General features: G+C 34.3%; 1 protein-coding gene across 1 annotated transcript in view; it reads right to left on the bottom strand.

The window, feature by feature from the left end:
* Nucleotides 1-14,534, bottom strand: part of LOC149415096 (uncharacterized) — a 43,440-nt gene extending 28,906 nt beyond the window's left edge. The window contains exon 1 of the mRNA XM_089642997.1: nt 14,378-14,534. Within this exon, the coding sequence (XP_089499123.1) occupies nt 14,378-14,534 (157 nt within the window). The remainder of the gene's footprint in view (nt 1-14,377) is intronic.
* Between the last annotated feature and the right edge of the window lie 4,050 nt (nt 14,535-18,584).

The raw sequence follows: 18,584 nt of genomic DNA, 5'->3' as shown, positions 1-18,584 counted from the left end.
TAAGTTTATATATATATTTTTTTAATTCTAGGGGCGCCCGCCGGCGCCCCTTTGTAACTGGCGCCCCTAGGCACGTGCCTACTTTGCCTTAGGGTTAATCTGCCACTGATTGTACCTATAGCGGACTTTATTTTAGAAAATGTAATCAGCTATCTGAATTAAAAAAAATATACCTAAGTACCTTACCGATAGATTGAAGGCAACGCATTAACAAATATCAGAAATTAATAGAATTTCACTAACGACAAGTAAATTTTCTGACGTCATCTTTCAAACTAGTCACAATCATGACGTCATGCAGTGTGTTATACGCTTTTAACGAATACATATAAACAATAGTACATGGCACGAGCTTGCCACATGATAATTATTGATGTGTTGGTTAAAATCACGCGTTCTTACTTGATGCGCGCAAAAAACTTTAGAAGAATTGTTTTTTTTTTTAGTCTTGTCTCTATTCAGGGTTGTAGTAAGTCCACAATTATTTGCATGTTAAATTATATGAAAAAATCGCGTCGTTGAGTAATTTATTTTGTGTTTACTATTTTAATTATATTTTTCTTTTCATTGAAAAAATATATATTACACTTACCTTTTTTATTATAACTATTGCTGTAGAGGTGATGAAGGTGGTGGAAGATATGTTACATGAAAAGGAACGTTTATGTAGGCTTAAAATGTTAGGTACAAGAATAAATATTTTCTATATACATTCCGATTATTATTCTTAAAATGTCTTTTTTTCGCTTAGGTTTCCCCACAAACCGAGAAAAAATTGAGAAATGGATATAAGCAATCCGGATTCAATTTTGTGAAAATAACTAGGTAATATTTATTATATATAACTTTCGAAAAAATTCCCCAATTCCTCGTATATGTGCACAATCTAATACAAAATTTTACAGCATTGACATTTTTGGTAATAACCACAAAATTGGTTACGCGCTATTGTTTTTCTATCTGCACAGGTAGACCGAGCCACAGAAATGCGTGGCCAGGTACAGATAGTATAAAATAAGATTCTTACTATCTAACTAACTAACCATCACGCCGTTTCCCCGCAGGAATACAGAAATATCGATATGAAGTAATGCGTACGATCGATTATTAATATGAGATTATGGAATGTATCGGGAGCATCTCCTATCCTCTTCCTATTTTCCTATTCCTCTCCCCTTCCTCACCAAATTAATTTCAAGATATTAAACCTTCATTTCTAATGAACTTTAACGTAAGAAACTTCTGTGGCTTGACTTCAGTTAACTTGTATATTTATATCTATCATTGTATATTATATAAAAGCTGATTTTTTCTTACAAAATAAGTAAATACATATTTACAAATACGGAAAAAAGAGTGTTTGCTAATTTATTTAAAAAAAGCGGATTGCAGGCTGTTGGGGACGGATATAGCACCGTCGCAACGCGGAATCATAGGAAATGGAAAGGTTCGGAATGCCGACTTACCCTTTTCTATTCTTCCACGGTTTTCAATTCTTCTTTGCGCTGGTTCACAACAATTCACAAATTTCACCATGCGCGAGCTCACGATGGCTTTGATTTCGACACGGTCGATAAAGGGGGCTCCGTAATCAAACGATGTTGACAGGACGAATATTTTTAATCAACTAACGTCGGCATAGGAGAGGAGAGGAGGGGAGGGGAGAGGTCGATAGGCCACAATAATTTTATAAAGGATATAAAGGTAGGTAGCACGATGCTAGGTGCCAACATTTCCGCCCACCTAATTTGAACGAATTAATAATTATGATACAAAATTTAATAAAAGGTAAATTCAAATATATACATGGGTAAATTGTTCATTCAAGTTGTATCCGGAATGCCTCGCAGAAAACAATAAAAAATAAAAAAAATAACTCTTTACTAAATTAAGTATAACTTTTCAAAGAATGGTTCCTGGACCATAACAAAATTTTTGGTTTTGAAAAATATTTAACATTAGTAATATTCCTTTGGTCTAGAATCTGAGTAAGAAACAAAACGAGAATTAGAGTATAGACATCTAAACAACAACAAAAAATATATATATATATAGATCCCAATGGTAAATAAAATAAAAATAAAACACAACAAAAATATGGAAAATGAAAACGTATTTTTATTTTAGATGTATATCTTAAGATTTATCACTAATAATAATTTTATTCTTCCGGTAACGGGCAAAGCTTTATCACTGGTCGAACCAACGAACCAGATTGAGTTTTAACAGTAGCTACCCTAACTATTCCATCCTTACCGGGATGAACGTGGATAATTCGTCCTAATACCCACTTCATCGGTGGAAGACGATCGTCCTTTATTAACACTAATTGACCTAATTTAATGTTTGGATTGATTTTGCACCACTTTGATCGTTGTTGAAGCGTATTTAAATATTCTAAATGCCAACGTTTCCAGAAATGTTGCGACATCTTTTGGAGATGTTGCCACCTACTTAAACGATTAGACGTGGTGTCAAGAAAGTCATATTCAGGCAAACCTAGTAGGAATCCACCGATTAAAAAGTGGCCCGGGGTGAGTCCATTCACATCCTCGGGGTCTGAGCTCATTGAACACAAAGGGCGGGAGTTGAGGATGGCCTCAATTCTAGTGAGAACTGTCGCAAATTCTTCATAAGTTAGAACGGTCTCACCTATCACCCGTTTTAAATGGTATTTTACAGATTTTATCCCTGCCTCAAATAAGCCTCCGAAATGAGGACTTGCTGGAGGGTTAAAAGACCAAATAATGCCGCTCTGAATTAGATGATTAGATATAACATCACGCTGTGATGCCAAGAATTTATTTATACCGAGTAGGTACCGATTTGCACCGACGAAATTGGTTCCGTTATCGCTTATGATTTCAGAACATAACCCTCGACGATCTGTAAACCGGCTAAGGGCTGCAATAAATGCTTCAGAAGATAAATCAGACACGATCTCTAAATGAACTGCTTTCGTCGCCATACATACAAATAGACATAAATAACCCTTTGACGTTTTTGCTCCCCTACGTTTGTGATCTTTCAAGGTGAAAGGTCCTCCGAAATCTACACCAACTCGAGAAAAAGCACGGCTTTGTTGCACTCGAGAGGGAGGTAAATCACCCATTAGGGGAGGTAGCACCGAAGATTTCATTTGATAGCAGACAATGCATTTCGACAGTTGTGAGCGAATTTTATTCCGTGCAGCCACTATCCAAAATTTACGCTGAATAGTGAATTGAAGGCTTCGTGGCCCAACATGAAGATATAGTTTATGATAATAATCTATAATTAAATAAGCTAAATGACAGATTTTCGGAAGTAAGATCGGAAATTTACTTTCATATGACAAATTTGAATACTTGAGTCGACCGCCCACCCTGATAATACCGTGGCTATCAAGAAACGGTTTCAAGTTTTGAATTTGCGTTGAACATGGACTGCCATTTCGCATATTACGTATATCAACAGAAAAATACGTTTCCTGTTCAATGCGTACGATTTTCATAAGCGAATCATTTAATTCGCGAGAACTTAGATAAGTCGAGTTTGAATTTCCACTACCAGGACGTTTCTGACAATTATTTACGAAACGCATTATCCAAGCAACGACGCGTTGCAATTTATAAAATGAAGAATATTTACTAATAATCGAATTAGGTACTATTTGAGATGATACAAACGTTTTAAGGTTGCATGTTTTGAGTTCTGGTATTTCTCCGTCAGATTGATTGTACACAGCTGAACAAGGCCAGAGTGCTATTGGTTGGTGAAGCCATTTTGGTCCCGTAAACCACAAAGGGTGTGATATAATGTCTGCTGGGAAAAGCCCTCTTGAACCAGAATCGGCACAATTTTCCTCCGAGACAACATGTTTCCAAACAGCATTTGGTGTATTTTCCAGTATTTGTACAACCCTATTAGCGACAAATGTTTTCAATAAATATGGCGGCGTTTTTAGCCACGCTAGTACAATAGTCGAATCTGTAAATAGAAAAACGTTTTCTATTTGTTCGGCAAACTTTACAGATGACATAATATACTTTACAAGTTTCGTGAGAAGAACGGCCCCACATAATTCTAGTCGTGGAATTGACAGGGTTTTCAAAGGAGCGACCTTCGATTTTCCCATTAAGATGTGAGTGGTATTGCTATTACGCTCTAATAAATATACCACTGCAGAATAACCCAATTGTGAAGCGTCACAGAACCCTACGAGGAAAAGACGACTTGTCATCACCGTGTTGTAATATCTAGGAATATTCAATGTTCGAAGTAATGAAAGTTGACTTACAAATTTACTCCACGTATTATGAATATGTGGTGGAACATCACGATCGTCCCAATCGACACCTAACTTCCATAGTTCCTGTAATAGACATTTTGCGAAAAATTTCACTGGGGTGATGATCCCAAGTGGGTCGAATAAACGAGCTACCGTTGATAAAATTGTTCTTTTTGTGCATATCTTATTTGAAGGTAGATCAACCTTGTAGGTAAAATTATCAGTCGTTGGACTCCACTGAATGCCTAATATTTTAACAATTTGATCAGTTCCGGCGTTATCAAAAGAATGACCATCTTGCTGGTGCTCTTGCGAAACGTGATCCAAAAGTGACGGTGTATTAGATTGCCATTTACTAAGTTCTAATTTCCCAAGATTTAACAATCCAATGATATCTTGTTTTAGTCTGAGGGCTGTGCTAATAGTTTCTGTCCCTGTTACCAAATCATCTACATAAAAATCATCGCATAGAACCTTGGCAGCGTCAGGATACTTTGATCCTTCATCTTGTGCTAGCTGGCGAAGGGTACGAATGGCCAAGAATGGTGAACTAGACAACCCGTACGTTACAGTTTGTAACTCGAAATCAATAACCGGTTCATTCTGAGATTCTCTCCACAAAATATTTTGGAATTTACGCTGAGATGGAATAATTAATATTTGCCTATACATCTTACAAATATCAGCTGTAAATACATACTTATGAAAACGAAAATTTAAAATCATACGTGGAATTTCAGTTTGCAATTTTGGACCGTTCAATAATAAGTCATTTAGAGATAAGTTATTTGGTTGGGTTTTTGCCGACCCATCAAAAACCACACGTAGTTTTGTAGTTTTACTGTCAGGATTCAAAACACAATGATGAGGTAAATAGAATGCATCTAAATTCCGAGGTACCCGTGTCATGTGTCCCAGACCCTCATATTCTTGTATAAAATTTCCGTAATTAATTGCTAACATGGGATCCCTTTTAAAACAAATTTCTAGTTTGTTCAATCGCGATTCCGCAAGTTTTAAGGAATTTTGAGAAGGCATAATTTCTGATTTTGTTAATAATGGTACAACATATCTACCATCACATTCTCGATAGTGATTCGAAGCGTAGATTGTTTCGGCTAATTCGTCGTCCGGATTACTCGTCACAATTGAAGGTGTTTCTTCAATTTCCCAAAATTTTCTAAGAGTATTGCTTAACGAATTTGTTTCAACAAATAAAGACGAAGGCGTTTGAAATGACGAATTTTCCATCTTCCCCATTATAATGTAACCGAATACACTGTTTACAGCACATGGAGAGCCGTGAATTATTTCATGGCCACTATTAAATATATCCAAGTATACGTCAGCTCCTAACAAAAGGTCTATTTTGCCCGACTTGTAATATGATTCATCAGCTAATTTTAAATTTTTAAATTGTGACGTTCCACTCGATGGTAAATCATATGACGGATGATTAGAAGTGATTTCTGTAATCACGACAGTTTGACATTGAAGAATAGGCCCTTTTTTATTTCGAGGTTTTATAAAACATTTTGTTTTTCCATGACAAGAATTTATACTAGAATTTCCTAAACCGTTCAGTGAAATACGATGTTTTTTAATTGACAAACCCAAGAGCTGAGTACATCTTTCCGTAATCAGAGAGACTTGGCTCCCACAATCCACGACGGCGCGGATAGGTATATAATCATTATACTGATTTCGGACCTCAAGTTGTACAGTTCCTAACAAAACGGTAGAACCGCTCGGAATCGTTGTTGCGGCCAGGGCTGCACTTGAATTATTAAGTTCATTTTCGCCCGATGGTTCGGCGGCAATGTGCAACATTGAATGGTGTTTTTTATTACAAACCTGGCATGTAAATTTTGATACACAATCTTTTACATGGTGTTGTTTCAAACAATTGAAACAACGGTTTAAAGTTTTAATTTTGTCCCTCCTTTGATGGGGACTTAAAGATGTAAAAGATGCACATTTGTAAAGAAAATGTGCACCTTTACATAATGGACAATTAAGGTTATTATAATTCTTATTGGCAGATAACAACGTTTTAAACGAACCTTTTTTCTCTTTTGTAGTATGTGGAGATAACATTTCTAAAATACGCGTTTGATTTCTCAGAAACTCGAAAATTGAATCCAACCCTGGAATCTCTTCACCGGGCAATTTGGATTCAAATTGACGTTTAGTAGTCAGATCCATCGATCGTATCATAATATGACCAACAAATTTATCAAAGATATTTTCTATATTCATCGCTTTTATAGCGGCGCAATTCTCTTGAAACGTACTGAGTAACCGCGCTATACCTGACGCAGACTCGTTTTGTAATATTTTTAAATTAAGAATTTCATCAACATAATGCGTGAAAAGAATTCTAGAATTTTGGTATTGATTTACCAGAATATTCCAGGCAATGTCATAATTCTCTTCGATAAGAGGCAATGATTGTATAAATGCCAGTGCCGGCCCTGTAATAACTGATAAAAGATAATGGTATTTTTCTACATTAGTGTATGCATTGCTGTCATGTATAAGACTTTTAAATAATGAATGAAATGAGCACCAACTTTTAATGTTACTATCAAAAGTGGGCAGCTTTATCACTGGTGCACGAATCACCGAATTACTTGCCGTTTTTGGAATTGAATTTTCATTATTACTAGTGATAACGCTTTTCATTTGCATGATCTCGAAATACATTGAATCAACATTATTCGCAATGTTTCCTAGTTCTGACATTTCTGTAATCTTGTCTAATGACAGTAATTGTTCCTCAATCTCGTTTTGAACTGATTCAAATTCTTGTAACCAATCTTTTAACTTTTCACATCTAGCAAGAAACGTATCTTTTTTCTTACTATCATCATAAGTGCTCGCTATGAGCTCTTGCGTAATACGAATACGAGATACTATTCGCTCACGTCGGGATTGCAAAAAAAGTACTTTTTTCTCAGCCATTGTATTGAGAAATTAATCTGCACAAAAATGCCGAGTGAATACAACAATTTATTTGAAATATTAACAAATTTGTCACCAGTTAAGTATTTTTTACTACCTACAGGCAATTTTCGCGAACAGCACGGCTGACGCGAATTTTACACATAGATCAACTTTTATGAACAATTTAACCTTGAAATAATTAAATTAACCACAATTTTTTCAATTAATATAAATTATCAGGCTCGAATGACCAATGTTGGGGACGGATATAGCACCGTCGCAACGCGGAATCATAGGAAATGGAAAGGTTCGGAATGCCGACTTACCCTTTTCTATTCTTCCACGGTTTTCAATTCTTCTTTGCGCTGGTTCACAACAATTCACAAATTTCACCATGCGCGAGCTCACGATGGCTTTGATTTCGACACGGTCGATAAAGGGGGCTCCGTAATCAAACGATGTTGACAGGACGAATATTTTTAATCAACTAACGTCGGCATAGGAGAGGAGAGGAGGGGAGGGGAGAGGTCGATAGGCCACAATAATTTTATAAAGGATATAAAGGTAGGTAGCACGATGCTAGGTGCCAACACAGGCCTTTAACGAACGAATGAACAGGTTTCTGGTTGAACTTTTAGTAAATTTCGAATACATTCATTATCACGATGTCGGAACAGAGTTTTTCTAATTTATTTAAAAAAGGGATTGCAGGCCCTTAACAAATGAATAAACAGGTTTCCTGTTAAATTGTTAGTAAATTTCGAATACATTAATTATCACGATATCGGAACACGTTGACCGTACCATCATCAGGAAGCCATTTGTGCTCAAATCATTTTCATCCCAAACGTTTAGACTGCAATTTCCTTCAGGTCCTTTATAATCTTTGAGCATTCTGTGTGGAGGAGAGAATGTAATATACCCACAAATTAGGTATCGTTGCTCAATCTGAAAAAGGTTATTTTAATTACTGGTTGTTAATGTCTAGCTTTGATTAAGCACCATCTATATATTTCACAAAAATGGTACTACAAAAATAAACCGAATAGGCATTTCTCTTAAATCGTATGACATTACAGCAGTTAATATACGAAGTAAATTTCGGTCCGATCGGCATGCATTTGGCAAGGTTGTTGTCGCGGTTCACTCCAATCTTTGGGAAGGAAGGTAAAATCATAATTTCTTAATTACCATGTAACCCCCACCCTCCCTTGTACCTCCCCACCATATGATTTCTCTCGCTTTATTTTGATATTATAATTTATACATTTTTTATACCTAGACTAGTTTTTTATAATTCTGTCTTATAAACCTAACGAAGCGGTTAAAAAAAAAAACTTTTCATTTGATTAAAGTGTCAAGCCACAAAGTAAACGGTTTCTTTGATAATTATATACTATTTTATATAAATAATTTTGTAAATTCATAAAACTTCTACTCAATAGTAAATAAGTGTACGTTTCCCGTTTTGGTTCAATATGTAGTGTACAGAATCCAAAACTTAAAATGTGAAAATAAAAATCATTTTGTGTTATTGATTAGTCCTTTACCTGATTCAGACCTGGTTAAGCAAAAAATGTTATTTGGTGACGGTTTTGTATTCAAATTACAACAACAACTCGGTAACAAAATGAACGCTGTTCCTTGGTTTCGCTTACGAGTTCGAACGTTTGTACAAGGAGTCCAAACAGAGTTGGGTTGTTAAGTTCATCTCCATATTTGTGACGTACGCTATGTGATGTCATTTTTAAAATGGATTTAACTAGACAAGGCTAATCTTGTATAAATACATCAATGCGTAGAACACATCTTATACTCATGGGGCATGCAAAGCATTACGGGTACAAAATATAATCCTAACTAAGTTCAGTCTTTGACTCTGAATTTAAATTACGAAATCGGAAGTGATTTTATGAAAACACATGGAAAGGGGATAGGATGGTCAAGCTAACATAGTTCTTCAATCGGTGAGCGAAGTGTAGGCGGCCATTGTCCACGTGCATCGTACACGTTAAAACATGTGCATGCGAGTTAGTTTCATTGAGAAGTTCAGCCAGGAGTTTATACTGTGTCGCCTTATTAAAAGGATTTTAGTGTGATTATCCATAATTTTTTTTTCTTTATTATTTTAATAATAATAATAATAAATTTATTTCACATAAAAATCATACAATAAAACATGCGGAAACTTTGACTAGCCAACTAGGAATGGATCCTGTTTTTGGCCAGTCAAATTGACAAATTTAGTTCATATTATAATTTAGTACTTAATATAAAACAAACCGGTAAAGTAAATAACAGCCAGATAGTTGTAATAAAAAGACAGATCACCACAGGAGTAGTAAGGTAGAAAAAAGGTAGAAAAAATGGGAAGGGTAGTTTATAAGTTTATAATATAGTTGGATGATTAGAAAATAATCGATAGCATTGATAAATAAAGTACAGATTAATACAGAATTGACAATAGTGTTCAGAGGTGATAAATATGTGTTTTTGTATTGTATGTACTTTAAAAAAATATGTATCAGTGTTTTGACAATAATGTACATATATATTTTTTATAATGAGATTATCTATTGATCAACATATCTTCACTTTTTACCCTCCCTAAATCAAGGAGCCAGTCGTTGACCAATTTGCGCAAAACATTTGTACTTTTCGTTTTCCAAGCATTAGGAATGATATTAAATAATTTAGGTCCTAAGTACGAGAATTGCCGTTGCCCAAGGGACGTCGTGGTTTTTATTGGGACTATTGGATTATTCCTTGAAAGTCGGGTGTCGTGAAGGTGGTCGATGGAAGGGAAATGCTGACGTTGTTTTTGTGCAAGTAATATAATCTTTCTAATATACAGTTGTCTAACATCGAGAACTTTTATTTCCGTGAATAATGCATCACTGGGGTACCTGAATGGTTTTTTGAGGAAGACTCTTAGGAGTGATTTTTGTGCTTTAACCAGGGTCTAATATTGTTTTGGCACAGCCACCCCAACCTAGGGATGCATATTCGAGTAAGGAATTACACATGGAATAGTATATTGATTTCATATCTTTTACAGAGAGAATATTTCTGATGGTCAAAAAGAGGTGGGTAAGTTTTCTGACTTTGGGGCAGTTGAGTTAATGTGTTCTTCCCATCTCAGATATTTGTCAATTGTGATTCCTAAATATTTTAAACTATCTACGGATTCTAGGTTTTTGCAAGTACAAGTATTCGGTTCATTACAAATGTGAATAGTAATATTCAGTATTTCCTTGGGTTGTCCCGCTTGAGTTGCACTAAAACGTATAAATTTTGTCATCTCCGTGTTGAGAGTAAGGAGATTATTATCCAGCCAATGTTTAACATTGTTTATCCCAATTTCGGCTTTTCTATGCGTTTCGAACCAGTTTTTCGCCTCAAATATTAAGACCGTATCGTCAGCAAAAGTGATAATATGATCGGCAAGGTTACTGTTGCAAAGATCATTAATATAAATATTAAACAATATCGGTCCTAAAGTACTTCCCTGTGGAACACCAAATTCGATATTGGCTGGATCGCTTAGAGTGCCACTAATATTAACTCTTTGGCTTCGATTTTCTAGATAGCTTCCTAACCATTTAAGTAACTGCCCCTGAATACCGATTCGATGAAGTTTTTTCAAAAGGATTTTGTGCGAGATGGTATCGAAAGCTTTAGCCAGATCCAGAAAGAGCGCGATGGTTTTAATTCCTCGATCGATGTTATTAGAAATTACTTTAGTAAGATTGCCAATGGCATTTTCGGTACCTTAACCCGGTCGGAAGCCAAATTGTCTTTCAGAAAGAATCTTATTATCTTCAAGGTAAAAGCTAAGACGGTTTTCGACAATTTTCTCGATAATTTTTGAGACCGAATTGACCAGAGATATCAGCCGGTAATTTTGAATCGCAGATTCATCTCCATTTTTAAGTAGTAATACAACAATCGAATGTTTTAGATGGTTAGGGAATGTTCCTGATTTGAGACATAGATTTGAGATAAAAGCTATCGGAGTTGCTATGAATGACTTAATTACTTTTAGCAGATTTGTCGAAACTTTGTCTGGTCCACAAGCGTTGGATGGCTTTAGGTCGTCAATTATTTCCAAGACTTCGTTCGTCGATGTTTGTATATTGTCTATTTTATGGTTGAGGTTAGAGGTGACCAACTTGGCAAGATCGGTTTCAGTTTTATTGCATTTATCGAGGATATTCTTGGCAAGTGTGGATCCCACTGACGTGAAGTATCTATTTCATAAAAAAATATTTTATTACTTAATTATTATTTAATTACTTTCATAAAAATCTATTTGGATACAGGTTTTTTACATGCTTTTCGACTACCACACTAGACGTCCGATTATGGTAATCGAAATTTGTGTATAATTATATAAATGTAATACATGATTAATTCAGTTGTAAAATAGGTATAGGTTAAATAGGTTTACCTGAAAATAGGAAAGAGATGAAAATAAAGATAAATTAAATAATTATTTTCAAAAGAAATTTTAAACAGAATTGAAATGAAAAAAAAGAATAATAAAGCAAATGAACTTATTTAATGATGCCAGGTATTCTTTAAAATAGTTCTTTCCCTTCATAAATAACCAATTCTGAATATATAATATTATGTACATGATCACATACAGGAAAGGAATCGGAGTAGGTGAATCTTGTAAACATAAAGATAAAAATAAAATAAGGTAGTATACAAATAAAAATAATAGATAATGCTAGGGATAATAGTAATAAAAATAAGAATAATCGCAACAGCGTAATATAAAGTATTTGTTGAAAGTTAATTTAGAGATAAAATTTTAACTCGAAAAATAAGAACACTATTAAGTTGTAAGGCATTCTTTATAATATTTCCTTCCTTGAGCAAATAACCAGTTCTGTACACTGATGGCATAAAGATCATCAGTTTTCGATGTCTTAATATCAATACTCGGTAAGTTGAACATTTTAGGCGCTATATAAGAGAACTGTCGCTGGGCGAAGGCTGTTTTTGTTGGATGAATTTTACATTTTTGATGTGATGAGTAGCGGGTGCAAATATTGTGTTGAGTTTTGAGTGTTAAATCATTTTTCCTTATGTGTATAAGAATTGTCTTAACGTATAATTGTCTAATGTCTAGGATTGCGAATTTTTTAAAAAGCGGGTCTGAAGGGTGAGATGGGTGACATTTTAATATAATCCTTAGTAGCAGTTTTTTAATTAAGATCATAGGATTAATAATTGAAGCTGCACAGCCTCCCCATCCTACGATACCGTTTGTAGCTATTGATTGGAAAAGTGCAAAATATATGCATCTTATTGTTTGAAGGTTCAAGATTGATCTGAGAGAGAGAAATATATAGCACAATTTGCGGAGTCTTTTTGTTGTGAAATTGACATGTCCCTCCCAACGTAGTTGATCATCTATAACAACCCCTAGATATTTAATTTGGTCGGATTTTTTTAGGATGGTGCATGAGCAATTATTGAGGAGAGGCGTAGGGGTAATATGGTTTTGTGGGCATGAGTGAATGATAAGATTAGGACAGTTTTGAGGAGTAGTGACTTTGCGTATGGAGAAAAGTAAGTATTTTGTTTTGTCAATAATATTAAGAGTCAGAAGGTTGTCGTATAACCAATGTTTTACTTTATTTAGGCCCTTATTTGCTTTTTCCATAGTTGAGTTCCAATTATCAGATTCAAAGATGATTACCGTATCATCAGCAAAATAAATTATAGTTCCATCAATTGCCAAGTTACATAAAGTGTTTATATATATTAGAAAGAGAAGAGGGCCTAATACATAATAATAGTCTGGATATTCCCTAGTATTCGGATTGCTTTTCTGTCGTTTGCCGTTTCTGGCCACGCGGAACGCTGATGGCGAGAATTTAGTGACTGTCAGGATAGCAGCAGCTACTTGTGTCCATCAATTATTCTTCTATTATTATTATTTACTAAGATTTAAACCGCTACGTAACAAATGTTTCACCTCATCTTTCACCAACTCTTGAAACTTATTAAAAAGATTATTCAGAATATTTTCAAAATTATCTCTATAAAACTCAACCATATAACCAAACTTTATAGTTACAAAGGCAAACCAAGAAGAGTAAAATAAATACTGCCATCCATATCAGTTTGGAAAACTTTTCTTAGAAAAATGGATAAAGTTTTCATGCCGTGTGGGTAAGTGTATGATGCGAATGTGCATCGTTAAATTTGATTTGCGTGAGAAGGAGTAGTTACAATGGATACATGGATACGATTTTTCTCCAATATGGGTGCGTAAGTGAACTGTTAAATGTGATTTGCGTGAGCATTAGTAGTTACAGTGTGTACATGAATGAGTTTTTTCTCCCGGATGCGTCTTCAGGTCCGTTATCATCTCTGAAAAAGATGGCAGATAATAATAAGTACGTGTCTAAAATAACTAGATAATTATTTAAACTAATTCAGAAAACCGAAAATAAATTTTACCTGCATTCTCGAGACTGCTTTAAGCATTCTTTTTTTATATCTGGCAGGTCTATGTTTATTTCCGCATAAGTGATTGTCCCCTCTATCTTCTTCTCGGGGTTCTGATTTTGCTTTGATGGGTACAGTCTCCACATTAATGCTACCTGGAATAATAAAACAATAACAAATTGATAAGCTACTTGCGGTTGCTAAGCGGGTACAAAATCCCATAGTATAAAAATCCGTCATCCGATAGGTTTATTATATAGAAATAGATCTGAAATATGGTAAAGGAGTTATTTTTTTTCTAAATAGACGTCAGACATGCAGTTCAAGATGAATGATAATTATCTTCAATTGCCGTTGCTGCATGAGCAGTTAATAAAGATGCCTGGGAAATCCTAGTAAAGTTTGCAAGGAGAAACGCAAGAATATCCAAAAAAAAACAAAAATCCCTGATTTACAACGTCAGTAAATATTACAAATATAATTGATTATATTAAACTAGCTTGGTAAAGTAATGTTATAATTTATTGGTAAAGGTAAGAGATGATGTAGTTAATTCTGATGTAGTTTGTTGCACAAAGATTAAAAATTTGTTGGTAAATATATTAGCTTGTTGTCAGAGTAAAACATAAATAGAAGTTCCGACTGCGCCCATCTGAAACACCTCTGTGATATGCAATAGATAATGCCACTTACTGGATTGCCGAACACTCTCGGCATACGGCAAACATTCCATTTTCACACCAGGCAGGTGGATTTCTATATCCGTAAATGCCTGTTTTTCACCTGAGCTTTCTTCCTGCGACCATGGTTCAGTCTTGATGGTAAAATTCTCTGGGATGGGAAGATCCATGGCTCTAATATGAAAATAAGTAAGGTCATTAGCAAATCTTATCTATATCATAACAAAAATATTCATCACATAGTTTTAATAGCTTTTGTAGTTGAAAAAGCCAATATGATTCATAAGTAATTCGCATTTCGTCAGAGTTTACTAAAAACTAATGGTACCACAAAATAAATTTTCTCTTTTCAAAATGTATATGATGTTCAAACGAGGCATTAGATGAACTTACTAGTCGCTTAGTTTTAATGTGCGACAGCGGCCGTAAATCAACCATGAAAAACCCATTTAATCTCATCTGTCACGTATTTACAAGTGTTGGGTAGCTCAGTATAATATTATAACGCTGTCAAAACTAATCAATCAAGTGCTTGGCGATATATTCTTACAATAAACAAGCACCAATTTACGAGTTTAAATGTTACTTTGTTGACATAATTAGAACCTACTTACATGCAAGGCAAAGTGCGGTCGTCAATTTCAAAGCGTTGAAGAAACGTCACAAGGAATTAGAAGCACTTCAATTTTTAAATCATTGCTTTAAAAATGTGTTGGTTGTTGAAATAATCTCAAGTGGTATAAATTTTACATAATTGTTATGAAGTTTATATGTTATTACTTTAGAAAGACGGTGCAACTGTTACTGATGAGAGGGAAGCAATCATAAATAAACCACCCACTAAATCGATATCTTCGGGCTTTTGTACGTAGCAAATTGGTCCTCTATTTAACCATAGATATGTCAATATTTAGACAAATTTTATGCGTGCAACAAAAGTACGTCCCACACCATCGACGAGGATAGAAAAAACTATAAAAGGCGCGACCATACACAATATAATTCTCATTCGGAACCTACCCTATTCGATAGCCTAAAATATTATTTTAAAAATAAAAATGTTTAACTGTCGAAATATTCCGTCACAACAAGAAAAATCCATCATGTTGATGACAAAATGTTGTTCTGCGAAAATGAGCTTTAAGTGACCTTTTTTACAGCTCATTTTCTTAGGACAACGCATTTCAGATGAAATCTCGTTTCAAGATATACAATCAATCTGTGGTAAAAATAATCAAAGATGAATTGAAATTTGAAATCCTTTAAATGAAGGCTATTTTTAGGGGTCTAATCCTTACGCTTTAACCATATATCCGCTCCTCGGTGTTGGGTCCGCGCATTGTGAAGATGGCCTTCCTTATGCCGACTTGCGCCGTCATACCCATTTCCCTCAGCACCTTCACACTGTCTCTGCATCAGGCGATATCTGTCTTTCTCCCTAACCGAGTCGTGGACGATACACTTTTTAGTGTGAAGCCGCGGGGTCTGGTTCTTCAGCTGTTGCAGAAACTTCTCGGTGCTTACTGCACCGTTTTCAGGAACTACCGCCTTGACCTTTTCTTACTTTGGCAGTTCATCTAACCCTACCACCTTTTAATAAGTAAGAAAATAAAACGAGAATATTTACCAACAATATTAAACATATAAACATGAGAAACTGAAGAGCAAGAATGATTTTATAATGACATTATAAACAAAAGATTAAAAATGCTAGGTTTTATTCTACGAAATGGCAGAGACTTTCGTAAAATTTCTACATTAAAAATTTTGTATTCTTCTTTAGTTCGTAGTCAAGTCGAATATACTTTTTCTATCTGGTCCCCTCACTTCAAAATCCACTCTGATTCCATTGAAAAAATTCAGCATAAATTCCTAAGATTCAAACTATAAACTCGGTCTACCAATTGAAACAATAAACTATAATCACTTGATGAAAGAACTAAACTTGTTAAAACTCTCAGATAGAAGACTTGTTTCCGACTTGATTTTTATTTATAAAATTGATAATGGTATTATAGACAGCCCTGATTTATTGAGTCTAATTACCTTTAATACACCTACAAGAGCTAGTCGATCTAGAATTTTTTTTAATTGCAACAATATAATCAGGACTGAGTCATTTAGATACTCGCTTGTACCTAGATTACATGCAGTTGGCAATGTTTTCTCAGATGTAGTTGATGTGTTCAATTGCACGGAATGTAGTTACAAGAAGGCTATAATAACATACCTCATAAATAAATATCAATGCTAGCTTTTGTCATATTAGTGTTAAATTATTATAATTATATCACATGTTTGTAAAAGCCACTATGGGCGTGTAATATAAATAAAAATCGATTCGATTTCGTTCGAATTCGATCGACTGCATATCCGAATTGAACACTTTGAAAATAAATTTTAAAAAATTTCTAAATTCATTTGTTTATGAAGATTTTATTGCACATGTTCAAACCATCGAGATATAGATGTATACAATTTGTTGGGGGATCAAAAAAATAGTGGTCAAAGTCACCTTTTGGAGAGAGGTGACTTTTACATACAATTTATGAACTAATTACAATGACACGCCAATCAAAAAAAATCTAAAAAACGAATCTCTTATATATATGAAATACATGATAATACACAACTGTAACATGTAGTGAACAACTGCTGACCCTGAACCAATCGCAAGTCGCTTGCATTAGTAGTCACTTATGATCTGGTGCCCCAAAATAATTTGAAAATCCTGACTCAATGCTGTGCAGAAATGGGTGGCCCTTTGGAAGACTGCATTTTAGATTAGAGGCGTCATGTAGAAATGCCATAATTGTTCTACTGGTAAGGAATTAGCATAATAGTCGGGAAACAAAACAATATATTATTTCTTATCCAAAAGTAACATAAAATCGTTGAAAGCCCTGTTTTACTAAAGCCAAATTGCGATACTTGCCCAGCTATTCCAAGTAGAATTAATTTTGAAGGCAACAATAAACTCAGTACTAATTACTCTATTATAATATTTTGCTAGATAACACATGTGAAAAAGTCACTTTTTTGTGCATATTAATATTCTGTTCAAATAAAATATTCTCTGTTATTATAACATTCTAGGTTTTAATAGAATTTACTTTATATTAATTACTATTCATTATCATAAACACCTCATACCTCGATAAATGTCAGGTTTTATACAAAACCTAGTATTCATTCAACTATTTCTACACTAGTGGATATTTCTTTTAATTATGTATTGTTTAACTGCACTTCTACTAACAACTGTATCACTTGCGACAATATTTTTGTGTACACATTACTTGTTCTGTAATCACTCTATTGTAAAAGCCATATTATGGCGTTTAAATATATATTTTTTTCTCTTTATTTTATCTTATATCGATTTTTATAATTTTTTACTTTATTTTAATATTTCCCTGTTTAACTGCACTTCATGTAATATGGCAGACTGGGATTGCACTATCCTCCCAGTCCTGCAGGATTAAAACTTAAATAAATAATAAAAAATAAAAAAAATAATTAAAAAAACCCTAGACGAACCAAGAACTACTCGATATGGACAGAAACTCGCTAAGAGAACTGGTAGGACTACTAACGGAACACTGCCATCTCAGGAGATACAGGCAGATATTGGGAGTGGAAAACACAATTAGATGCAAGAAATGTGAAGAGGATGAAGAGACTCCAATTCACCCATGGTGCCAATGTTCTGCCCTGGGCACTAGGATCAGATACCTGAGGAAACAAACAATAGAACCAGAAAACATAGCCACATACCCAATAAATAAAATAATGCCTGAACAACGTATAGTAATTAAAACCAATAATCAATGGTATTCCAAAAAACTAAGACAAATTCAATATGAACGAGATACTTCTTATAAAATAGCAAAAATTACAAAGGATAACGAACATTGGAATAGATTTAAAACAATTCGAAACAAGTACTCAAAACTTATAAAGGATACAAAAATGAACATTTCATCAACAAAATTCAACGGGAAAGGAGAGATCCAACGAAAATGTGGAAAACACTTAAGTCAATGATGAAAAATAAATGTGAAGATGTGGAAAAAGATATCATATTCCCAACCGAATTGGCTGGCGAAAACAACATGGCTGATAAGTTTAATAAATATTTTGTGACAAGTATAGAAGAAATTAACAAAAATATCCCAATCATAGAAGAAGAAGAAATTTTCAATTTTGAAGAAAAAACT

The sequence above is a fragment of the Hesperophylax consimilis genome, chromosome 19 (genome assembly GCF_061612785.1).
Source record: "Hesperophylax consimilis isolate HC1 chromosome 19, BYU_Hcon_1.0, whole genome shotgun sequence".
Lineage (NCBI taxonomy): Eukaryota > Metazoa > Arthropoda > Insecta > Trichoptera > Limnephilidae > Hesperophylax > Hesperophylax consimilis.
Note: the sequence above shows the minus strand (reverse complement) of the source record. Positions and strands in the feature narration are given on the sequence as shown.